The sequence below is a fragment of the Micropterus dolomieu genome, linkage group LG19 (genome assembly GCF_021292245.1).
Source record: "Micropterus dolomieu isolate WLL.071019.BEF.003 ecotype Adirondacks linkage group LG19, ASM2129224v1, whole genome shotgun sequence".
NCBI classification, from domain to species: domain Eukaryota; kingdom Metazoa; phylum Chordata; class Actinopteri; order Centrarchiformes; family Centrarchidae; genus Micropterus; species Micropterus dolomieu.
The window spans coordinates 12,823,477-12,849,521 of NC_060168.1; the positions used below are offsets into that span (position 1 = coordinate 12,823,477).

Sequence of the window (26,045 nt, forward strand, 5' to 3'; positions counted from 1 at the left end):
TTGTCTCTTTGCTTGGAAGCGTGTAGAATACAGTCACTCGCAGCCTTATGTGTAGTGAAACTACAGCAGATTTCCAAAAGAAGCATCAGCAGTCTCAATTCATGCATAGGTAGGTAAGAGTAAGCAACATGATCTGAGTAATTTGAACCCAGGGTCCATATTTCTAAACGTTTGGAGAATCACACTTCAAAAGCTCTGAAAAGCCAACTAGGCAAAAAAAAGGTCATTGGTAAAAGCAAAGAACAAGACGCAATTATCAAGCAACTCACTCCTACTCACAGCAAAGTGTAGGAGGAATATCGAAGAGCAGTTCCCAATTAATTACATGAATTATCACTATGCTCTAAGCATAGCCAGAGACAAACCTACCTCTGTATCATTTAAAAAACATTTTTTGAATTCATTAAATTATATGAACAACTTCCCATCCCAAGTAACCAATAGCCATATAAAGACAGATGTTATTACAGAAAAACTAGCTGGAATTGAAACAAAACCAAAAATGTATAGAATATGGAAAATCTAGAACCTCATGGACAAGTGAGACAAAAATATGTATGCAAGGAGAAAAATATACATTTCTTAGAGTTCGCTGTGGTCTTTGGTGTGTATGTTGGGGACTATTTTCAGCTGTGGATTTGAGGATTTACAGCAGCAGGACAGTGTATGTGGAATGGACTACAGAGCCCATGTTCATTGTAACAAAGAAACATGTCAGCAGTACAACAGTGTTTTTAATAGTTTTTGGACAACAACAGAGCTCAGGCTTTGGCTATACAGACCCTAGTTAGTACAATCAATTCATTGTTGGTTTAGCAGTTGAATATGCGTCCAGATGAACATGAAGTAGTTTGGTTCTCCACAAGTTTCTCTTATGAGAAAATTGAGAAACAATCATACCCACAGACATCTCTGTATGTCCCAACTTAGCATACCATACATCTGCTTTTGCTAGTGTGCCTTAGTTGTCACTACTTGACAGTAATGCTGAGAGCTGTTCTGTCCCCAGTCGTATAAGCAGCAGCAGCAGCACAGAGCCTCTGACAGCTTCCCATGGTTCCTTGGGTCGAAGCAGTGGCGCTGGAAGCTCCAGGCACCGTCCCAACTTCTTCAGCCAGCTTTCAGGACAGACCTTCTACAACAACGAGTACGGACACCTGTCCGAGGAAGGCTTCTGCGACTTCTTCTCCTCGCCCGACGCCCCCTGCCTGGCCTCCTCCAATGTGTAAACTTACCAAAGATGCAGACTGAGAGGATGAAAAGAGTTAAAAAATAAAAAATAAAAAAAAATAGTGGGCAGCTCAGGTCAAGGGAGGTGTGTAGGCTTTAGTAACATCCCAGTATTGACATGTAGCTAGTCATTTATTAATGAAGATAAGGTTATGGATCCTTATGACTGGAGCTGACCTCTACTCATCTCAAACTCCCTCCTCTCAGGCTGCTGCCTCAACAAAACAGACTGAGCTACATGTGCCTGAAGTTCCTCTAATAAGCCACTGGGTGGCAGCATTATGACAAACAAACCCTAAGTATTGTCTATTCACACATTTATATTTTTATCTTTTATATACAGAGTACAAATTATGACTCATATGGGAAGAAATAAAGAAATTTATCTTCTTCTTGCTCTCCTCTCTCTGATTATTATGAAGTTGGAACCAGCGAGGTACATGTTTCAAGTGCAAATTTGCATTTGTCATGCCATGTTAAGTTACAGGTCCACAGCAAACTAGAGCCACAAGCTCTGTGATGATCCCCATTAACGGACCAATCAACGAAGCCAGCAGATATTTGTGGATCTGTGTTGTTTAGTGGAGGTGGAGACGCTTGGATAAACGACACCATGAACAAGGAGTAAGTGACGGAGGTAAACAGAAGGATGTAGGATGAATAAAGGAGTGACTCACACTAAGCACCTCTTATCAGAGCTGGACGTAAGCATGATGACAGCTGTGACAGCTTAATACCCTCTTACATGCTCACATCACAGATGACAACCTGCGGGGTGTCTGGCCGCCAGCTGAGGGAAATGAGCAGCAACTGGGTGCGAAGTCCACTTCATACATGCATACAATTATAGCCCTAGAGCTTAGTTAGTGTTACAATATCGGCAGTGCAAAGGTTCCATTTTCAGTTTCTTTGGATAATTGTTGATAACGGTACCTGGACAAATACAGGTAAAAAGAGGAGTTCATGCTGACACCATAACACCTATTTCTTACTTCCTTTGCAACCTGGACTCCAAAACCTGACTAGTTAGGTTTAATTATGAAATTGACTGATTTCTTTCACTTATTTGAGGCCAGAAATATAAAATCCTTTATGTGAAACCTCAGTTTAGTAGGAAAGTACTCCCTTAGAAACTTGTACAACCAAATCTATCCTAAACAGAATGGATTCAAAATGAGGAAGTAAAATCAAAAATAAGGTTAGTACAACAGTGGTTTCTATGGCACCTTTACTTGAGGAACACATAGCATTACAGAGTAATTTGAGACAGAAAAGAAAATAAACCAGAAAGACCAGTTCCGAGGGACTGTAGTCATCACCGTCCTTGATCAGAAAGGTCTTTTATACTACAGTATAAAGGGAAAAATATTACCAAAGAGGAAAGACATCCCGGCCTACAAGTTCTCTCCTTACAAAACCAAATCTTCCCGACAATTTACAACTTCATGGAAACACAAGAAGTAAACAAATTCATGTACCGTGTTTAAAAAAACCAAACCTAACCAAATCAAGTTATCTGTTGGGAAAAATTAGACATTCATTTTATTTTATGCAATAATTGAAAGGCAAAGGAAAAGGTCAGAGCTAGGACCTTTAACAGCACTGATGAAATATTTGGTATAAATGGACTGAAAGGTAAACAATGATCACTGTATTGGGAAAAAAAGTCTCTAAAGAGTAAATTTACCGTAACATGCATGAAAGAAACTTCAGGAAATTCAGGTTTCAGTGGCAGCCACTGAAAGAGAAAGACAAGACGCCTGAGAGCTGATGGTAAACCTAAAAAGGCAGACAGTTTCTGGAGAATACTGGAGATAAAATGGATGGCTGAAGAAAAGAATAGTGTCACATGATATAAAATGTACCTTTATGGACAGTATGAACTACTGAAATACTATTAGAATCCAGTTCGCGCCCCACTATACAAACCTGAAAACTTCCTTCAAATGATCATTTCTTTTGGCAGTATTGGAGAAACAAACCCAGCACAGTTAGACAGATATACAGGTTGAACAATAGACCTGTCTGATCCCTTTTTGAATTAATTTAAACACTGACTTGTGTCTTTTTGTCTGTATATCACTCTAAATTGAAATTGTCCCTATATGGAGATTTTTCACACATGGTTTTAGCGCCAGATTAAAAAAAAAACAAAAAACTGAATATCAGCACAAATATTAGATTCTTTTTTACTTAATTAAAAAAAAACAGGTTTAGCCTTCAAATATCCATACTGGTTGAACCCTGACACATTTAGACATAATCCCCACAGTAATAAAAGAGCTCTCCTCTCTTGACACTGAAAACGGAGGAAGCGGACATGTGATAGTCAGCGTCCACACGTCACCAGAGCAAAAGGAGAGGACCTTAAGTAACTGAGACGCAGCCGTGTAGCCTGCTAGTTAGATCGAGTGCCGGAGCCACTTCGCTGGTTCACGATGATAGTCTCCAAAAGGAAGTTGGTTTGAGCAGGATTGGATTTAGCTAACAGGATAGCAACTTTGCACTTATAAATAAGTTGTGAGGAGGGGAGGGGAACAGTCCTCATGACATTTTTCCTATCTGGATCTTCTTCCAGGCCTCTGAAGCGGTGAATATACAGGAGTCGATGATTCCTGCGACTGTGAATGTCCCGCCAACGATGGCACAGATCTACAGAAAACAAGTCACTCTGTCAGTTTCACCAATTAAAAAGATTTTCTCTCCTGGTTATAAATGGCTCACACACATCAGCTGCTTTGAATCAACCATAATAATACATTGCACTGACACCTCAGAATGTGCTAGAATCCACTAAAGAGCCCTGCTGCAGCTTGACTCACAATCTTAAGCCATGACTCACAATGACACTATAAGCACAGTCATATCCTACCCATGTCTTAAGTCATGATAAACCTAAACAACACAAAAGACAAGTAACGGTGTAGCTCATCAGCCAGGCAGCCAATTTAATGCTGACCTACATTATCAGTCAGCAGAAAACTTTGCTAATGAGGTGTTACAGGCAGCGCCAAAATTCCTCCACTGAGAAGATCAGGTAGGAGGCAGAGAAAGATAGAGGGAATTCAGGAAGTAAAAGGAATTGTTTTTTTATACAGATTAAACTTTGTTTTCCTTGGACAGAGCCAAGCACTCAGGTATCGATATTCTCATCTAAAATAAGCGTATTTGCCTAAAAGCTCTTTAGGTCTGAGACTTCAAAAGACCTTTTATGAGACCAATAAAGATAAAGAAAAAAAACAACAAGTTATATAAGTTGTTGTGGTGAACGTGTTAGCTAACAGTTGCCTTTTTACACATCCAGCAGACACATCACAGCATTAGAATTTACTTGGAGTCCTGTTTCCAGCCACCCGATAAGCCCAGTATTCTCTCCCTTTAGCTTTGTTTTTGGCCTCCACTCACACCTGAGGGAAATATCAGTCTTTTAGCTGCTAAATGCTACACTATGTTCTCCAGCTAGTCGCTAACTTTGTCTGTTTGGTGAGCTTTTTCACAAGCTGCCTCTGCTGGTGAAAACAGAGTTGATAAGAGTGCCAAGAGTGAACCAAAACAGTAAAGATGCAGTAAAACCTTAATGATTAGCTGAAAGATGCTAGGAAGCTTGAGAGAGCTGAGAGGAACTAACTCCACAGTTGGCTTCATCACTACAAGCAACGGCTTTTGTGTTACACTGCTTCCCATTGATAACAGTCAAGTCAAGATAAATTTTATTTATATAGCCCAATATTATAAATCACAAATTTGCTTCAAGGGTCTTTACCATCAGTACAGAATACAACACCCTCTGTCCTACAAAAATATGATTTTGTGGAGCTTTAAGGCAGGAGTTGGTAGAGACCAAACCACAGCTAAAAGAGAGTGAATATTGGACTTACATGCACCAGATTGGGACACCAAATTCGAAATGGACACTAATGTTCCTCTGTATCTGCTGGATGTGCAAAAAGGCAGCTGTTTGCCCATAAGTTAGCCAAATCAACTTAAATGGTAAAAAATAATTTGTTTTGTTTCCGCTGCCACTATGTGGCTAAAACAAATCTGTTATTTCCACTTTAAGTTGACGTTTAAAACCTAAAATCACAATTTTCACCATATTTAAGACCTTTAAAAGACCTTGAATTGTAATAAAATGATTTTTTTTAAGAAGAAGTAGATTTTTTCTGGCAAAGCCCTGAGAAGAATTCACTCACTGTTGTGATAAAGCGGTAGAAGGGCTGTCTCCTCTCGGTGTACTTGACTGTGATCGGACTGAGGTCGTATCGGAACCAGATAGCCGGTATGATCCTGCCCGTGTGGCTGTAAGCAACATATTCCTGTGTGAGATGGAAAAAGAGAGCGTTACAAATTTGAATGGGTTATGGAGCTGCGCCTGGCGAGAGAAATTAATTTAATCAACACTGAGACAGTTAATACTATTACGTTTAGAAATCAATTTAGAGCAATCTCAATTTTATTCATATCTCTAGTGGCAGAAATGGTGTTTGTGAGTCATTACAGAATTGGTTTCGGATAAAGTCACTCGAGTCATAAATGATTCATTAAAAATGAATACTGGCCGAATAAAACAGATGAAGTAAGAGGGAGGAGGCTACTGCTTTGTGAGTTATTGTTATGTTATGACATGGATATCAGTGAGTTTATATAAATCACATTTCTGCAAAATATTAATATAATAAATTGGACATGAAAAAAAGATTGTTGCTGCACTCCAGGCACTGATGCCTGCCTTAGCTGGACCTTTATTTGTGCTCTGGGCAATGAGATTTCAGAATATTTATTTTACAGGCGCTCATCCTCCTCGGTTCGCAGTTAACCGGCGCTGTTATTACTCCAAAACCCAGCTGTTAGTCAATACAGTTCTAGGAAGTATGTTTATGGTTTGTTGACATCTAGGGAGCGTTTCCAGTCACTAGGGGTGCGCTTTCACTTCCAGGTGAGTGCACAAGTTATCGCGGCGATACGTGCTCTGGCCATATGCTGGGACGGTCACGCTGCTTCCATGACAGGTGCAAAAACAACACGAGGTATGATCGAACAGGAAAGAAGGGAAAGAAAAGAGGGATATTAGCAGGAATACAGCACCTTGTTGGCTACCGTGTACTGGTAGGAGAACCTCTGTCTGCCTGATAGGTCTTCATACACTGTTGGAACGATCTTCAGTATGTAGTCATGTGAGGCCAGCGCTGCAAGAGAAATAAAGTTATTTAAAATATTTTTAAGTGTGTCTTTAGTGTCCAAATATACATGCAGTTTTATTAATGACGCAACTGCCTGTAACCTTTCCACCAGAGACACAGTGCCAGCTGCGTGAATCAAGTTTCCACTCAGTTTGGATTCGATAGACGTCCACTAGGTGTCTCATTTTATTGCATCACTCTACGTCAGCAAGGAGCCTTATAAAAATGTGGGGAATGATCAAAAATGTGGTTATGTTGAGTGCATACGTACGATTAGATGACAGCCTGTCAGCCCCTCCTAACGCGTTGAAGGCTCCTTGTACTTTTTGTACCTGTGTGACAAAAGAGAGAAAAGAGATCTTTGTTTAGCCTCGACACTGTAGATCACTTCTGTAGCCAATTTTTGTCCACCCCGGGTGTGTTTTAGTGTGTGTCAGGACCTGGAGCTTTTCTCCAAAGGCCAGCTTGTGGATGGTGTGGGTCATGTCAGGGTTTTGGGGCTGCGCTGTAGCGCTGTGTGTCGACACGTGGAAGTTTCCTGGTACCTGAAAACCCCCCCCCCCACACACACACACACACACACACGCAGGGCTAGGTAAGGTTGTGTCAGGTACACCACAAGCACCAGCAACACGTTGCGTTAATTAATGACCAAGTCTGAGTACACGCACACACACAATGGGCTGGAAACAAAATGGTCCTTGCCTCCGGAAGAAAAATCTACCCACTTTAACACGTTCCAAATATTTCCAAATACTCCACAAGCCAGACTGTTAAACATGCAACTGCTGGGTTAATCATTTTAAATGCACTGGAAAGTGTGACGCACAAGATGGTGGTAGGACAAACAGGGCCCAGACTACACTGTCAGATGTAACTCAAGCCGATCCCAGCGCTCTTCCTTTCACATAACTCAATTTAGAATGGAGGAGGAAGCAGGTCGGCCGTAATCGACTCAGGCTCACCCTCTATGTTTAACTCAAGTCCCAGACAAATAAACAACTTAAAACCCAAGAGCTTGTGTCGTACAAAATATTAGGCCTCTTCTCCAGTCCATCATAATGTGATTACTGGGCACACAAAAAAAAACAAAAGAAAACCAGATGGGGGTCAGCAAGTAATTCAAACAGTGCGGGTTTTACTTCTTCCCTATGTGATGAGGTCTTACTTTGTTGATGGTGAACTCTCCCTCAAAGCGACAGCCATCACCGTGGTTGAGAGAAACCTTCATTGAGTTGTCTATGTGACCGACCTCGTGGCGGCCCATCTCATCCTGGATGTCCAAACCCACCACTGAAACAACAAAGAGACACATGAGAGAATTTATATACATACTGAACAAGAAAGAATAAGAAACAAGATATTACACAGCTTCCTCTGCTGCTTCCAAACCTTTAACAGTTCATGATTGATGCATCTCTTCAGTGATGTGTTGAGCAAAAATAACAAACTAGGGCTGCAATCAACATTTATGTCATTGTCGATTATCAATTTTAGGGGGGATTAGTTAATCAGTTTTAGTGAGCAGTTCAGTCTAAAAATCTTTTATCCTATTAACAATTCAAAATCCAAACATGTTTACAATGACAAAACACACAGAAAAGCAACAAATCCCCACATTTGAGAAGCAGGAACCAGAGAATGTTTTAAATAATAATTTTAATAAATCGATTGGTCAAACACCCAAATAATTGATTCAGCTCTGTTCGTTCTCTGTTTTAAATTATAATCTTTGTTTTGGTTTTTGAGTTCAAGAAAATAAAAATAAAAAACTATATACACTCTTGAACAAAATCTTAAGACCGGGGGAAACATTGCAAGTACTCGCATTTCGCGCTGGTGGATCATAACCAGGTTGTAAGTACTGCTTCAAAATGCCAAAAGAAGAAACAGGAGCAAGAGACAAAAAATAGAGTAGGCAATTTATTGAAAACTGCATTTAAACTCAAACAGGCTGTTCATCAGCTGATCTTTTCTGCCCTGCTGCTGTCATGGTAACGTAAAGTCACACCGTGTGTCATCCAACGTTCGGCCATTTCATATTTTCTGTTTTAATTTAACGGCTACGTATGAGCGAGAAAACAGCTGAATCTGGAAATTGGATTCATGTTAAGATATGCTACTATTGTCATTATTCTAATTTGCTTCATCAGGATGAATGAATAAAATATTGATCTGTTGATTAGACATGTTTTTGATATTTATTTTGGATAAATTGGTATGTTAATCGAGTAATAGCAACATTTTTTTCTTTAGAACACACAAAATTAGTTGTTAGATTAATCAACTAATCGAAAAAATAATCGTTAGATTATTATTATACGTTTGACTTGAAAAATAATCGATGTGTACAGCCCTTGTCACAACCTTGTGAAAGGCATTTTTCCAGATTTTACTCTTCACAGACTAAACAATTACTTGGGAAATCAAAGAAATGATAAATGACAATAATCATGATCTGCAGCTCTATTTAGTTTTACAGTCAAACAAGCACATTTTATATTAACACCGGAGGAGAAAAATATGGAGAGAAAATCTGAATATCACTGCAGAGACTGAACCACAGAGTAAACACACGGTCTAAACAGACCACCTATCCTGCCCTCTTTCTGTGTTTTTCCATCTAGACTTTGCTGACGCCCCTCCTGCAGGCCGCAATGTGTTGGCACACTGGCAGTGGCCTATTTTCAGAGCCTGCCTGTGTGCTGTGTATTGGCCAGCACTAGGTAGAGGGACGTCTATTGGATCTGTGCTAAAACCTCCACATGCCGTCTGTCTGACCTTTGACATTCAAGACAAGCCCCCCACCCCACGGTCTATCCACATCTCAAAATACAGTGCACAAATATAAGATGTCTGCCACTGTGAGTGTGCCTGAGCTGGTTGCTTCTCCTTTTTAAGACATTTAGAACTGGAAGTGTGTTCATGTGAAGTGGATCCTGGGCAGGGGGTTACAGTTATTACACGCAGTTCTGCTTTTCCATTAAGTCACAAATCAAGACCTGGCCACCCGTAAAGGTCAGTGAATGGAGACAGTGTTCAACTGTGGAACGGCTCAGCAGAGCAGATAAATAATAAAAAAGATGGAAATGCCAGCTTTTCCCATAATGAAACGATTTCTCCCTCCAGGTAAACCTGTAATGGATGACAACTTGTTTGGAGGCCCGGAAAATAAACTGAAGCACAATACTAACATGCTGGGAGAACTGCTGGGGAACATTTCTGCTCATTGCATGCAGCTGCAGTGTGGTTAGACAGACGTGTTTGAGCTGGTATTTAAGAGGGCCACCACATTTCTGCAAAAAAAAAAAAAAAAAATCTAATTCTACATATAAACAAAACCACCATGCACACAATCATCAAGAGCTTTAATTGGAAACGGCAGGAGAGGGCCTTTGTTTAGGTATGCCATGAGTGAGCTCGTCACACATGGCCAACAGCTGTGCGTCTGCAAAGCCAAAGCCTCTCTCGCAGAAATCTGGACTTCATTTTTCACACAAGCATTTATTAGCTTTGCCATTTTTGGATATCGCTTGAATCCAATGGATGCGTGTTTTTTGTGCTGCCCCCATACCTCGCTAATGTGTGTGTGCATGTGTGTCATTGGGCATAGTTTCTGATGGGAGTCATGAAGAGGAAATAACCAGTGACTGCTCTCCGTCTTGGCAAGCTCCAGCCGGCCTTGCCCACTTCTCTGACATCGAAGTAGAGGCAGACGATGCCAATGGAGGCAACGTTATGTCAAACTCGTTTCACGGCTGCGTGGCAGCACAAGATCAAACGGAGGCGACACAGGCCTGAGGCTGGGTGAAAATCAGCTGTTATCTAGGAGCATGCTTCAACACAGCCGGGTAAACAAACCATTATGTAGTTTGGAGTCTACTTGTTTATCTAGGTCATCATTTATGTTTTGCCAATATGCCATGTTAACTGATGGGCTATGTATGATTATGTCTGATAAGGGGAAAAACACACCGTAAAAAGGAGACCATAAACAATGTGAAACATAAAAACACACAGACAGGAAGTGAAATGCAAAGAAATTGAGATTTGTATATATGTGTATTTTATGTATATACTCACAATCACAGTGTAAGTTTGGCAAACTGATGTTTAAACTCACTTCTATCTTCCCACCACTGTCTTTATCAGGATCATCCACATACAGTTCATTTACACTGTGATGGGACATACAAGAGAAACATGGTTAGAAACCAAAACCAAACTATAAATGAGAGGAAGAAGGGAAAAAAAGACAATTTTCTCTTCCATCAACATGTTCTTTTAAACAGACGAGGATTCATCTTCAGCCAAATTGCAAGGAAAGAGCATTTGTGTAGCTCTGTCAGTGTAATTTCCTTCCAGTCACATCTTCTCCGAAGCCATCCGTTATTACATATCGCCAAGAGGCTGACGCATCCACAAAGCCAATTTCCTGTGAGAAAACCGACTCCATTCATTGGTTACAACATGGGCACAGCAGAATACATCATAACGGGGGCAATGTCATTCATGATTAAGTCCCTGTCTGTCCCTGTTGACAATACAAGATACACAGTTATAGATTTGATGCAGCGATACCTACATTTCAGTGGCTATGAATCCCGTCAGCTCAGACAGGAACAGGAACAGTATGAAGACACAGCAGAGAATGGAAACTGTGGGCAGAGAGGAAGAACATTAGAACGACAGCCTTGTTTAAACTGCAGTCACTGTTGATCTTAAGTATGTCTTTCACATTAACTTCAAATCACCCCAGCATTTCAAGGGATGATGAAAACCAAATGAGCTGTGCTTTTCCAGGCTTTAGGAATGGCTGACCTAAGATATTGACATTAATGAAATCACAGAGGCCATAAAAGATTTCCCTAAATAGCTGTTTTACTGACAGTGTGAAGTCTGCCATTACGCAGGTTTTTAAAAGACCCTCTTCCACTAATTACACATTAAATACCAGCACAACAGGCAGCCATTACAGCATATTTGCTTTGAGAGAGGTGAGCTCATGCTACGTCAGTTCTACAAACAGCTCATTTTAGGCATCCTCAGACAAACTAACACACTGACAATCGGCCCAAAAATGGCTCCCACAAAGAAGCTTCAGGATTAAACTAAAAGCCAGACAGAAACCAAATTAGATATATTGACTTTAAATAATAAGTATTTTTGTTCCATCTGAGACTAAATAAAGTTGGAGCTTAAAAGCAGAAGGCAGTTTGTTTGATTTCATGTGTCAAACTAATCAGCCAAAGGATCATATCAAACTCTGTCATGTGTTGACTAAAGATAAAAATGGAAGGAACTGATCTGTGTCTGCGTAACTGTGGGCCATCTGGAGTGGCGAGAGCCTCGCTCAGAAAGCTCTCACTCAGCAGGTGAGGTTTGTTTATGTGGCAACTGTCTCCTAGGATCATACAGTCACATGACCTTGTGGTTGGCAGGGCATCACAGCCAAGCCTGCGGCTGGCAGAGGCTTTACATAAGGTAATGTTTAACCAACAAACAATAGGGAGTGTCGCTATGACACATAGGTCACCTACAGAGGTTCATCTGAAGACTTGTACAGTAATTCTTCCCGGCCTTCAAAGGGCGCAATGCCGAGTTAAACTTTGAACAGCTCCGCAATGGAAAAACTGACGAGCCGAGTGAATTACAAAGACTTCACGAGTGGTTTGTATTTAAACCTGAACTCATCCTTCCCATAGCTCACACATGGGATAAAATGGCCTCTAAAGTTGCTTCGTTCTAACATAGAGGAAACTTTTTTCCTCAGAGTTCTGACATAAATCAGTCGGCGACATCTGAAACTGGCCCTGCATTTCCGTATTCAAATGTGCCATTTATTTTATTTTTGTTTCGCCCCCGGGGCTGATTTACGCCACACAGCACGGACAAATGAGAATTTTCTATCAGTACAAGCAAATATTATGTCAAAAAATCAGTCAAACCGCAGATTGATACCATTATGTCCAAAGCTAGAACAGCTCCGAAAACCCCTGTGGCCAAAACAGAGTTACTTCTCCCAGTAAACACCGTAAATATTTTACTCAAAAGGAATGTGACCCTGAAACAGAATAACAAAAGCAGACAGGGTCAAACATTTGGCCTTTTGTGAAAGGGGGGGGGGGGGGGGGGGGGGGGGGGGGGGTCGTCTGTTTTTGGTTGCCTCTGAATCGAATAAGCCAAAATGTGAGCTGACCTGCCGAGAGTGAAGTGATAGAGGTTGCCTAATCTCCAAATCAACCCACTGCCCTCACCCCTAGACAGTGGATGGAGACAGGAAGGGTGTTTGCTGTGCACAGGATGAACTTCCATCCATTTCCTCATGGGTGGAAACTGTGCGTTGAGCAAATCCATTCTCTTCCCTGTCATCTAGGAAGGTGTTTATAATCAGTTTTAAACTGTTCACTATTCACTGCTCATCATTTTGGTATGGAGTTTGACATTTTGTTCTACCCTGCGCTGTCATCAGCTGACCAATGAATAACCAATACGAGAAAAGGACAGAGAAGCCAAAAATGTGTCATCAGGTCTTACGTGTTCTTTCATGCAGTGAATAATCAATACAATCCCTGATTACACAATGACTTATTGATGACAAGCATGAAAACACATGACCTGACATGAAAAGCATTCAGTTTTCAACTGATGACTTCTCAACATGATTGTTAACATTCTTTGTGAATTAGTTGTGCTCAAACAGGTACTGCCCCATGCTGACTGACTCTCACACGACGTCTCACGTAAGTACTTAAATTACAGCTGAAAACTCCTTCCCTTCCTAAATTATTTTTCAATACATCAGAATACACCATATTTACCTTATGAAAGGTATGCCTGTAAAACTAATGCTGAATATTACCTCTTAAGTTCTGCTAGGATTACAAAGTTATTACTTATTGCCATTTAAGAGATGACAGTATATACACAGCTAAACATGTGATAGCAGACAAACCTATCAGTACGTCACACAACAACAACAATATTGAGACATTAAAACCAACTGTTTTTATTACTACACTAAACCAGCTAGTGAAATTGCTGAAAGGTTCGTTATGAATCAGGTTAAGAGAAACATTTAAAGTAATAGTTTGACATTTTCGGTACACACAGATTGATACAGGTCGGCTGAGTCAGTGAACTCATATTTCCCTTCTTAAAACATACTTTTATAGTTGAGCCTTTCCTGATTTTAGTCTATTTTATTTATTCTATTTTATATAATTTCACTTTTAACATGTATTGTAGTTTCTTAAGTGTTTTCTTGCTTTCATCGGGTATTTGTTTTTATCTGTTTTGTTTTTGCACTTGTTGAAAAGGCCTCTATAAATAAAGATTATTATTATTATTATTATTATTCCACTCTCATGTTCATTATGCTATACATGAAGCTACGGCTAGCGACAGTTTGCATATTTTAGCATAAAGACTGGAAACAGGGGGACACAACTAGCCTTGCTCTATCTATAACAAAATCAGTTTCCCAGCACTGTTTAAAACTCACAAATTAACATAATATATCTTGTTTAATCTGCACAAAAACAAAAGTCTAAAAAGGATAGGCTGTGGTTTTTAATATGAAGCTAGAGCCAATAGCCAGTTAGCTGAGCTTCACATAAACATTGAATACAGCTAGATTGCCTCAAACACAATCCCACCACCAGTGCCTCTAATGCTCACTTATTAATATATAACAGCTTGTTTGTTCAAACTGTACAAAAACCAAAGTGTAAAAACAACAATAAACCATAATTTGTCATTTCTGCACTTTCATTTGGGGTTAATTTTTGATTTTTGTTTACTGAGGTGCTGATGGTTATTATATTTGGTTACCTTCGGACAGAACCAGGCAGCTGTTTCCCCCCCATTTTCAGTTTTTATGTAAAGCTAAGCTAACCACCTATTGGCATATTGTATAGACATACCTGAGAGTGGTAAATTATTCACCCAGAAAGTGTAAGTTTGTGACTGAATGGGAAATTTTGCATATTTACTCCTAAACATTCATTATAAAGAAGAAACAAACAATGATACCAGATACACATGTGGACTACTAAAATATATGATAAAATGATTTTGTCCTGTTGCGTGTGAAGGACTACTCACTGAAAGCCCCTGTGTATGTAGGCTGGGTGAGATCCTTTGGCACTTTCCTGTAGATATCGAATCTGAGGAGGGAAGGATAGAAAGGGAAACAAAACAAAAGTGAGAAAAAAAATAGAACATGTAAACACTTCGTGCTGAGAAAAGAAGTACATTCTGTACCCATAAGGCTGTGCGATATTACAGAAGAGCGGTGGAATGTTAGCTCTGGACCACCGCCATTACACAATACAGGTCCAGACAGCCAGCCGCAACATACACACACTCTTTTTTACAGGGTTACACCTCATCCTTTGAATGTGCGCTCTGTAATCCTGACCTGACCCCAACAAAGGTCTCTGACACTCAACATACACACAGGAACACAAAGCCAACATAAATACATGCGCCAATGAAAAAAGACACACGCTGGAATATAAACACAACTACAGGAACTTCAAAATATAATTATACGGTTTGATCTTCTTGGCAGTAAGTGGAAGTTACAGAACAATTACATACAGTAATACCAGCAGCGAAGGATCAAGACTGTAGATTTATTCTCATCTAAATTTAAGAAGACCCCTGAATATCAACGTGGATATTTTCAGAAAATACGGACTGTGCGTAAATCAGTGAATCACAAGCGGAGGAGGATCATCATCCCACCCGACACAATTAGTTCTCCTCTTGTGAAACACTGTTGTTGCCTATTTGGGGAGTTGAAAACGGGGGGGGGGGGAATAAATCTGCTCCTCAACACCAAAACTATTTAAGTTCACAAGTTCTTGCTCATGTCCTTTTTGGGGAGTGAAACATTTTCGACCCCAAACTGCATCGCCTCCTGTGAAAACCCCGCCTACTCTCTCGTCTCCCCTCTCGCTCTCCTTCCTCATCCCCTTCCAGAACACTCACATCGGTTCACATTTCTTCCACTGAGAGCTGCCAGTGAAATTATCACAGCTGATGCAATGCAGGGTGGGAGAGGAAGTGGGAGGGAGGGCTTCCTGTCCAGCCCCGACCCTGCTGCTTCTCCTGTTTTGCCTCAGCTCCTGCCTGCTTTCACTGCTTTGTTTTCATCCACCGCACAAGGACCCCTGGACCCTAAACACCTCAGCCAGCTTCCCTCCGTCTCTTATCCACATCCATCTATAACTTCCTGCACCCATCTCCCATTAGTATTAGATCACTGTGAGGTAATAGCTGGCCTGGCAGGATATATAGGGCAGACAGAATAGAGAGAGGCAGGGCGGGGAACTCAGGGAGGGGCCATTCTGGATCAGGATCAGAATAACTTCTAGAGTAACACTCTTCCTGAATGTTAAGCTTTTACGTGCAAAAGTTCTCTTTCCTCACTCCCTCTCCACCCAGCCACAGACCTGGCCACCAGGCAGGTGCTACATAGTGACACAATTGCCATGTGAAAAGCTTGAAAGCATCCTGCTCAGTTCAATTCAGAGATTACATGTTCTCCCTGTGGGGAAAATTCAGGAGACGTGTTGTACTTGTTGTATAAACTCCAAATCAAAGTGGTCCGAACAGAAATGAGAACTTTTATTAATGAAAAGTTGGCATGTTTGGGAGATGTGTGCACCGAACGGCAAATCTATGTGAACTCTTGGGAAACTACTTTTGTTTTTTTAAACAAATTTATGATGTCATGTATTTTTAAAATACTGTCCCCTCCAAAAGTATTAGAACGGTAAGGCAAATTTCTTTGGTTTTGTTGTTCACTGAAGAAATTTGGGTTTATGATCAAAAGATGAGTATGAGACAAGAGTTCAGAATTTCAGCTCTCATTTCATGGTATTCACATCTAGATGTGTTAAACAACTCAGGACATACCACCCTTTGTTTGAACCCACCCATATTTCAAGTGAGCAAAACTATTGGAACATGTGACTGACAGATGTTTCTTGTTGCCCAGGTGATGCCTTTAGGTTGATTGTCCAAACATTAAATAGCTCTGCATGACTAGTCTAAGTTTTCATCCAAAGACTGCATTTCCTGTTAAAGAGGATAAACCAACATGAAGACCAGAGAGCTGTCTATGGGAGAAAAGCAAGCCATTGTCAAGCTGAGAAAAGATGGAAAATCGAGCAGAGCCATTGGACAAACATTGGGCATAGCAAGCACAACAATTTTGAATGTCCTGAAAAACAAAGAAACTGCTGGTGTGCTGAGCAACAGACGTCGGCCAAGGATGACAGAAATATCGTGAGAGCTGTGAAGAAACCCCCCAAAACATCAGTAAGTGACATCACCAACGACCTCCATGGTGCAGGAGTGAAGGTATCACAATCCACTGTTCAGAGCAGAAATATAGAGGCCACACCACAAGATGCAAACCACTCATCAGCAGGAAGAATCGGAAGGCCAGATTGAAATTTGCAAAGAAAAACAGAGATGAGCTGCAAAAGTTCTGGAACAAAATCTTATGGACTGAAAATGGACCAAAATTAATATCTACCAAAGTGATGGAAAGGCCAAAGTGTGGAGGAAGAAAGGAACTGCTTATGATCCGAAGCATACAAGCTCATCTGTGAAGCATGGTGGAGGTAATGTCATGGCTTGGGTGTGCAAGGCTGCTTCTGGAACAGGCTCAGTAATATTTATTGATGATGTAACTGATTATGGTAGCAGCAGAATAAATTCAGAAGTGGACAGAAACATTTTGTCTGCCAATTTACAGAGAAATGCATTGAAACTAATCAGAAGGAAGTTCATCATGCAGCAGGACAACGACCCAAAGCACACTGCCAACAAAACAAAGGACTTCATCGGCGGAAGGTTTTAGACTGGCCAAGTCAATCACCTGACCGTAACCCAATAGAGCATGCATTTCACGTCCTTAAGAGGAGACTGAAGGAAGAAACACCCCAAAACAAACACGGACTGAAAGAAGCTGCGGTAAAAGCCTGAAATAACATCACAAATGAAGAATGCAACAGTTTGGTGATGTCGATGGGTCGCAGGCTTGAGGCAGTTACTGCAAGCAAGGGTTATGTCACCAAATTATAAATGTTATTTACTCTAAGAATGCTGTGGTCTAATACAAACGGTGATATGTCCTAAGTTGTTTAACACATCTAGACGTGAATACCAGGAAATAAAAGCTGAAATTCTGAACCCTTCTCATTCTCATCTTTTGATCTTAAACACAAATGTCTTTGTCAGTGAACAACAAAAACAAAGGAATTTGCCTTCCAATATTTTTGGAGGGGACTATACATTTAATACATGATTTATTTATTTAGAAAATGTAATACATCTAAATTTAACAACATCTGAAGGTAAATTATATTGAGATAATTCTGATGTATATAAACAACTTGTAATACATTTCAAATATTCTGCTGAGATTATAATGAACTAATAGATAGTTAGATTAGAGGTTAGATAAATAGATTTTCATCATGTGTGAATATTACTTAGCAATTGATAGCCACAGATCTTAGTTATATTCCCTCACATAAAAATAAGCCATCTTAATATACTTATTCATACGTTTAAAATTATCCCATTAACATTTTTACATACTTAAGCATGCTCTAAAATGCTCGAGCTACGTCACAAGTGCAGTTGATTTGCCTTTGAAACACAGTTTTGAAGTTTTTATCATGGACCAGGTTATAAATAGTTACAGAAATCCTCACTACTTGGATCACAGATGCATATTTTTAGCAGTCTAAAATTCGAATATGAGCGAGGAAACAAAATCTCAGTGAACTGGTCACTGGAGACGCGAGGCGGAATCTGATGCTGCATGTGAGCTGTAAATAGCCTCAGATGGATGCACAGCAGACAGTCTGTATTATATCTGGACACAAGACATGATGTCTGAATTCGACTTGAAGGGATAGAGACGCAAACATAATTAATATTATGGCATCACAGCACTATCTTGATTTTGATTTGATACAATATTTACTCGATTCATATTCACATGGTAAAGTGGCCATGTAACCACATCATTTGCTGGTTCACAGACTGATTATTCTGCTATGATACGACTGACACTGACTAAGCTGTTTTTGCATTATAAAGAAAGTGCGGGTGATCATTCTCGTCCTACTGGCAGAATGGAATTAAACCACTGGCTCACCAGCACTATCTTGCAGTTTAAAGATAGCCGACCAGGTGCACTAGCACTAGTTGCACACCCTGTCAACTAGTGGTCGATCGATACGGGGTTTATCGATGGCCGATGCCGATATTTAAAGGGCAGGGCTGCTGAAAGCTGATATATAATGCTGATATCAAAACAAAGTAAAGTCGGGTATATTATCAATATTCTATGCAGAGAACAATATATTATACCAATAACGTGTTTTTATACATCAAATTTTTGCTGTAGATTTCAGAATATGACTGGTGTTTCAGGGAGAAAAAAGAAGTTCATTCAACTGTATTATTCTCTACAGTATAACAACACAGTATTTAACGCTAGCCAGTAATGGTTTTAGATTAGATCTGCTGTCAGTTAGGACGATACATCGGCCTCGTGAGTGCAGGAATCGACTGATGTCTATTATCTCAAAATACCAGGTATCGGGCCCTATTAAACAGTCTTTCATTTCTGTCAACAGTGAGTTACAACTCACAAATGACAAAAATATAAAAAAATAAGATCAATGAATGCATAAATTCACCTATTACAAAATGATTGTAGGTTTAATTCAATAAATATGAAAATCCTAATAATACAGAGAGGCCAGCGCAGACCTAATTTGGTCTTTGTATTATGAGCAACCACATTTGTTAAAGTGAATTACAGCCTGATTGTGGCTTACCATCAAAGGACCGTGAGAGACACCTGAATAATTCAGATTAAAGTAGACTGAAGTATGATATATGATGATAATTCTGACATATGTTATGTTTGTTGCATTGCAAATATCTAAACAGTTATTATTAAATAAATTAAACTTCAGCATATATGTCACTTTTGTTTAAAAATGTCTAAATCCTTAGACTTGTATGTGGATTTAACACGCATTTCAGTCACAATGAATAAACTAATATATGACTTAATTTCAAAAAGTACAGTGAAGCACAACTCATACTGCACTAATTAAAAATATGAATATATGACCAATAGGCTGACATCCATATACTTTTGTTAAATTGGACTTGTATATGGTGCAGCACCATTAAGTATTGTTTAAAATACACCAGTTTACTTTAGTAAAACGTTAAATCTTCTTTGTATTTCTTTAAAGTAGACATTTTTATATATTTTTTAATAAACTTAATACAAATACAATATAACATAATGTAGTTAAATACTTCAGCTACACCTTTGATGCACTCAGGTTGAGTGAGAACTCTTCATTTTCTTCACCCAGAACACTTTGTATTCATGAATATTACTGCTGACTCATGAGAGTGCGCTTCTCGGTCCATCATTGATGTTTGTAATTTCCTGAATTGCAGTCGACACATCTCCCACCGTCACTTCCCTCTGCTCAGTCTTCTGTAAAAGGACTGAGATGTTTTGAGATAAGTGAGGACATGGTGTACCGTCTCTCTGTTGACACCACAGGGCCGCTTTTCAAGGAAGGGCCCTTACTAAATAAATCATATCTTACAAATGAGTCATAGCGAGACAGTAGTTCATTCCTTTCGTATATTGCTGAGTGAACCCACATAACGGATGGTTAGTGTTTTTCTTCTCACATATGATCATCTCACATCAAAAGCTGAAGGTAACACATGTGCTTGCGTCTTTCTTCACACAGGTTTCTATTCGGCCATCTGCCTGAAGCGTGCGTCAAGTATCAGGTAACAGCCAACAGTCACCCATCGCTGTCAAGATAAACATGGCATGTATTGACACTGAGCATCCTTACTGAAGCTCTAAAGCCACCGTGATCTAATTGTCACAGGAGCAAACACACTACATCATCAGGTTAGCTCACGTGTGTCAATAAATGACATAGTCTCAAGGTCAATTAACTTTGAGGACAAAAGCCTTTCAGTTATTCAGTAGTTCATTCTGAAGAGCGGCTGTTTAGTCATTCTGAACGAGGTTATTCTAATTATTAGGCTGACCTTTGTTCTGCACAATCTGTTCACAGCATTAACGCCGTTGCAAGTTGTGTATCAATTTTAAAAAAGGCATGCATGCATATATATATATATATACACACACACACACACACACACACACACACACACACAAATGAGCTCGTGGGTGAATGCCACAGACAGGTATCCAAGAGTTATGAGAGATTTACTAACTCAATGTTGGTTTTAGGGTTTTAACAGGATTTCCACAGCCCTGATCCTTTAACATTCAATAAACTGACCTTTTCCCTAGCACATGCTGTAACCTACGGTAATCTATGCTGTTACACACTCTTCACACCGTTGACTAACCACTCAGGATCCCTGAGTGGGCGAAACCTTCGTAACAACTAGTTAGGCCTAGTTGGTCAATCGAGCTATTTCCAGCTGTTGCAATACAGGTTTCGTATGATTAGGGCACCAAGTGAAGAGTCTGAGCAGGACGTGACCACTTCATAACCCCAAAACACACCCGCTCTCACACAACCCTCAAACAACTACTGTTGCAGTGCACACAAGTGTTGCCCCACATTCTCTATGTTGGTTAATTCTGTCATTACAACGCAGCTGTGGTCTGTAGGAATGACGGGATCAACTGTTTGACAGACAGGTCATAAGTTATCTAGGGCTGCAACTAACGATCATTTTCATCATCAGTCACCAAGGTGACTACCAATCGCTTGTTTGGTCCAAACAACAGACCAACATTTTAAATTTACAATTATATGAGTCAGAGAAAAGCAGCAAATCCTCACACTGGAGAAACTGGAAGGAGAGTGTGTTGGGAATTCTTGCTCTATAAATGACTGAAATGATAAACAGATTATAAGAATTACCTTTCTGTAAATCAATCAATCAACTATTTTTTCAGCACTGCTGTGATCAGGTCTCATAAATTCAATATTGTGACCAGATTATGGTCCAAATCAACACTAATTATTACCAAGGATGGAAATCCTGTGCTGTTCCCTAATGAAAAAATTGTATTTACACCGATTTACACATGTATCTCCTTGTTTTCACCTTCATCTTAACTTTGTGTAGGATATATCTATAAAGTTAACACGATTTGTCAATCAACAGAAAAATACAGTAAATGGTCTGTACTTGTATGGTGCCTTGCTTGTCTTCCAACCACTCAAGGGCTTTTACACTGCATCACATTCGCCCATTCACACAAAGAAAGGAAAGAAAGGCACTTTATTGTCACATGTTGCAAAATTCATTCTCTGCATTTAACCCATCCCCGGGGACCAACTCCAGATCTATATCAGTGTCTCGTCAATGGCACTGACTGAAGAACCTAACATGTTTTTGATGGTCAGGGGAATCCGAGTACCCGGAGGAAACCCACACAGACACGGGGAGAATATGCAAACTCCACTTGACCACCGTGCCGCCATTCATACACTGATGGCACAATTTGGGGTTCAGTATCTTGCCCAAAGATACAAAGACATGCAGACTGCCGGGGATCAAACTACCGACCTTCTGATTAGTGGACGACCGCTCTACTCCCTGACACAGCAGCTATTTTGATAAATGATTCATCATTAGTATTTTTTGTTCAAAAATCAAGAATACCAAACACTGTCTTGTTTGAGTCTTTGAAATAAGAGGATTTATTGCACTTCTTTGTCACATCATATATGTATGTATAGTCAAACAGAACAAGACATTCACTACTTTTTGCCACACAGACTAAACGATTGAATAAAAATAATGTGCGGATTAACTGATCATGAAAAGAATCGTTAGCTGCAGGCAGCCCCGATAGTTTAGATCTTTTGATTTTATCAAAATGAATACTTTCCACTCAGTTAAGGATTGAATATATGGTTGTAATCACAAGAATTTGTGATCACCTATGTGATCACTATGGTGAGCGCAAACATCCTGTCTTTGATTAGGGTGTGCACTATTGACAGTTTCAACAGCCCTGTAGGTGTGACTATTAGCTCTGTGACTGTTGCCCAGGTATTAGATTAGCTGAATTTCTGCAATGCCTGTGATAAGATTTATTTCTGACAATTCGTTGCCTATTTTTGAATGTGTATAGGTGGCTAATGAGTCTGAATGTTTTTACCCAGTTTTGTGTATTGGGAGAATGAGAAAGCTTTGATATGTAAATCAAACTAAATCAGGCCATCACGTTTAGTAAACCATTTCACACACCGCAATGCCATACCGTGTTCACTGTAAACTGTTACTATGCCCTGAGGTTACTGTAATCAGCTTCACGTCTTGCAAATATAAGGATGGAAGAGGAAATCTGCACATGCGCAGGCAGGAACCCACACAAACTCCTGAGCATACCTGAGCATCACTCCGCCGACTAAACAAAAACTCTACACCCCCTGCGACAATGTGGCCCATTCATGCCTAATGTGAAACACTACTGTTACAACTTAAGACTCGCTCATTAGTAGGCGAAGCTTTGCCAACCGTTAATTCATGCAGAGCTCGCAAACTGCAAAACACCGCCGCCGTCCCTTCACGTCTCACACAAAAACCAAAGAAAGCCCCGTACTCACCTCCTGACATCGAAAGGCATGATGTTTGCACGTTTGACAGAGGGGCTAGCGGACAAAAGCTACAAACAACGGGCAACCATACGGCTCGCTTCAACGCTACCGGTTGTTCATCGGTACCGGGCTGACGTCAGCTTAGGACGCTTTGCACAAGCCGATTGGCTGAGAGCTACTTCCTGTTCACTCTGATTCTTCTTCCGCCGATTTTTACATTTATCATATCGTTGAAAATTGTCGGGGAGAAACCAATAATTTGTTCATTTTTAGTAATTCCAATAAAAGTCCAAAAATTTTCTATCGTTTTATTGACAAAAATTATATATTGCCTTGTTTTTGGCCTAAATTATATTTACTAAATACAAAATAACGTTTTCACAAATACAAAGAGTGACAAATCTTGAGCACGTTTTATTACATTAATTTGTCCATGTAGGCTACAAAAAACATAATGTCATACAAAGAGAGGCGATGCTTTGTACCAGATTTAGCTACTTTAGTTACTTTCCTTCAGCAGTCCCTGGAAAATGAATACATTTATGGTTAGGCTCTATATAAGGACAGCCTGTAAAACTGTAAAGAGTAGCCGTGCAAAAAGATAACCAGGAAAGAACTTCTAGTACTTGTATAGTTGCGAATAAGATCAGGTAGGTAGGCCCCTAAGTTCATTTTCACGCTCTGTGCAGTCTGTTAAGTTCATCGAGCTTAATGGTCATAAATAAAAGGAATTTTTACTGATCATCACACACCAGAAACAGAGAGCTATACGTCATGCTTTGATGTGGTTGAAAAATGTATCATCATATAAGAAAATCCACAAACTCCATTAGTTAAGGTTTTTCCCATGGCAACAAATGTATTTTTTGGTTTTGTTTCACCACATGAAACGAAATGTTTTTGGCTGAAATAAGTGTCTGTTTTTCAGGCACTAGAAGTCAGGATAGGCCCTGTGTTTTCCCACTGATGGCTCAGCTGTTGCTCGTAGTGACAGTAACAGTAAACAGGCAGGGATGACAGCAAGTGACAGCAAGTTCAGACCACAGGAAATGCCTCTCTGTCAACCTCTGTTTCACTTCCCTTTCTGGATGAGAACTACTGTTGGTTACAGCCCATAAGTATGGGAATCCAAAACAGAGCGACAACTCATTCTCTATTTTCAGACCTCAACTCTGTATTTTTTTTGTTGTTGCACGTTTTGGTTTCACACTATTGCTGGTTATCACAACAAAACAGCTACATAGAAAATATCATACATGGGTTTCGCCAGTTGAACTTTTTGTAATATTTTGCAGAACATTTTGGAAAAGCACCAATTTCATAGTTAACAGTGGCAGGTGTTGTGAATAAATCAAAATAGGGGTCACTTTTGGGGGGAGAGGGGTGGTGGAGGGAACATTTTCTACTTCAAGGAAATATACAATCTCCTCACCTTGCCTCCTCTGTACTAGCTGTCATTGTTCACTCCTTCATCAGGTGTTCAATTTCACCTGATGACTTTCACTTCATGACTGGACAGAAGACACATTTACAGTAAGGACAAAGTGTTTGGGTACAGACTGTTTTCGAAGCCCCTTGCCTAGTGTGTAACATTCCTGCTCTGTGGCATGTGCCTCACAGTTGACTCATCTCACAGGTGTGTGAGGTTAAACCAGCTGGAGAGTTTTTGCACACTGTTGTGATTGGTGAAATTTCTCTCCCTTACGCTCCCCTCCCCCACCCCTCTTCCTCAGCCACATAATCTATCTTCCTCTTGCATGAAGTAAAACACAAGGTTCAAAACAGCATGGATGTGGATTCACCAGGTTGAAAGTCCTTGCTGGTGCAGATTACAATAAGTTCAGAATGACGTCATGGCCTACAGAGTGTATGTCATGTCAGCTTGATCTTTTGAAGCAATGTAAAACTCTTAGCACATGCAGCATAACATTTTAGTTATAAATGCTTTATTACAATTAATTAAGATGTTTAGGGCAACAGTTTTGTCTTCAAAATGTGACTGAGTTGCACAGTTGAGCTGAAGGTCAAATGGGTTTTTGAATGGAGGATGTGTCACAACACTGGGCCCTACCTGGTTTTAAGTCTGCTATGTAAACATCTCTTTCACAACAAAACAAGCCCGGCGTGTCTCTCTCTGCTGTGCAGTTTCAACACACCCTCTTGTCGATGTAGACGCCTGCTGTCCTTCAATCAAGATCCACCTCTTCCCTTTATTATGAGTCAGACGTGTTGTTCTGAGTCAGCAAACCAACAAACGAAAAGGGTTTCCCAGAGTGACTGTAATCGTGTTTGCTTTTTAAAATATAGGCTATTCTAATTTTGCGGGAGGAAAAACAGCTCATCCATCTTTCAATTAGGCCACAAATGAAACAACACTCACAAATCAAGGGATCTCCATGTTGTCTTCCTGGTAGACCAGTGTTTTGTTGCTCAGCATGTGGAAATTTACTGGACATCAGATTTCTATACAGTGATTAACTTTTATGGTTTGCCTTTGCTCTCGGGGCATTGCACACTATGTACCTCTGACTAATAAAAACAAAGAATAAACGTTTATGGCCCCCCCTGGCAGATATTTACTTATTATCTTGTTATTTGTCAACTCTCAGGTGAAGAGACAAAATAGAAATCTAATTGAAAAGTAACATCATGGAAAATTTAGGCAGATTCCTTATTTGCTGACGTTGAAATGAGGAAACATCAGATTCATTATCGACGTATGATAGAAAGCCTAACAGCAGGAGCGGACCGCTGTCTAAAAGTTATTGACACCGCGTGCCCGCGTACGTGCGGTACGCCTGTACAGAAATGTCCAGCTTGTGCGCGAGCCCCGTAGCTGCGCCGGGTAGGGAGGGGGAGGGGAGTGACGTCTGCAGTGCTGGCAGGAAGCCAAGAGGGGCGGTCTCCTTACGTCACTGCCCTCATTCACAAGACGGCCCATATATAAGTGTGTTTTACA

General features: G+C 40.2%; 2 protein-coding genes across 4 annotated transcripts in view; one reads left to right on the forward strand and one right to left on the reverse strand.

The window, feature by feature from the left end:
- Window positions 1-1,622, forward strand: part of flt4 (fms related receptor tyrosine kinase 4) — a 46,918-nt gene extending 45,296 nt beyond the window's left edge. For all 3 annotated transcript variants that reach the window (XM_046030403.1, XM_046030401.1, XM_046030402.1), the window contains exon 30: window positions 1,010-1,622. In XM_046030403.1, the coding sequence (XP_045886359.1) occupies window positions 1,010-1,229 (220 nt within the window). In that variant the 3' untranslated portion in view covers window positions 1,230-1,622. The remainder of the gene's footprint in view (window positions 1-1,009) is intronic.
- An 819-nt stretch (window positions 1,623-2,441) lies between these two features.
- Window positions 2,442-23,247, reverse strand: ergic1 (endoplasmic reticulum-golgi intermediate compartment 1). The gene is made up of 10 exons (XM_046030404.1): window positions 23,096-23,247; window positions 14,517-14,578; window positions 10,996-11,068; window positions 10,494-10,588; window positions 7,579-7,703; window positions 6,851-6,955; window positions 6,682-6,742; window positions 6,316-6,416; window positions 5,424-5,546; window positions 2,442-3,882 (listed from the first exon to the last, which is right to left on the reverse strand). Exons 1-10 carry the CDS (start codon window positions 23,113-23,115, stop codon window positions 3,775-3,777), a joined length of 873 nt encoding a protein of 290 aa, XP_045886360.1. The 5' UTR covers window positions 23,116-23,247; the 3' UTR covers window positions 2,442-3,774.
- Between the last annotated feature and the right edge of the window lie 2,798 nt (window positions 23,248-26,045).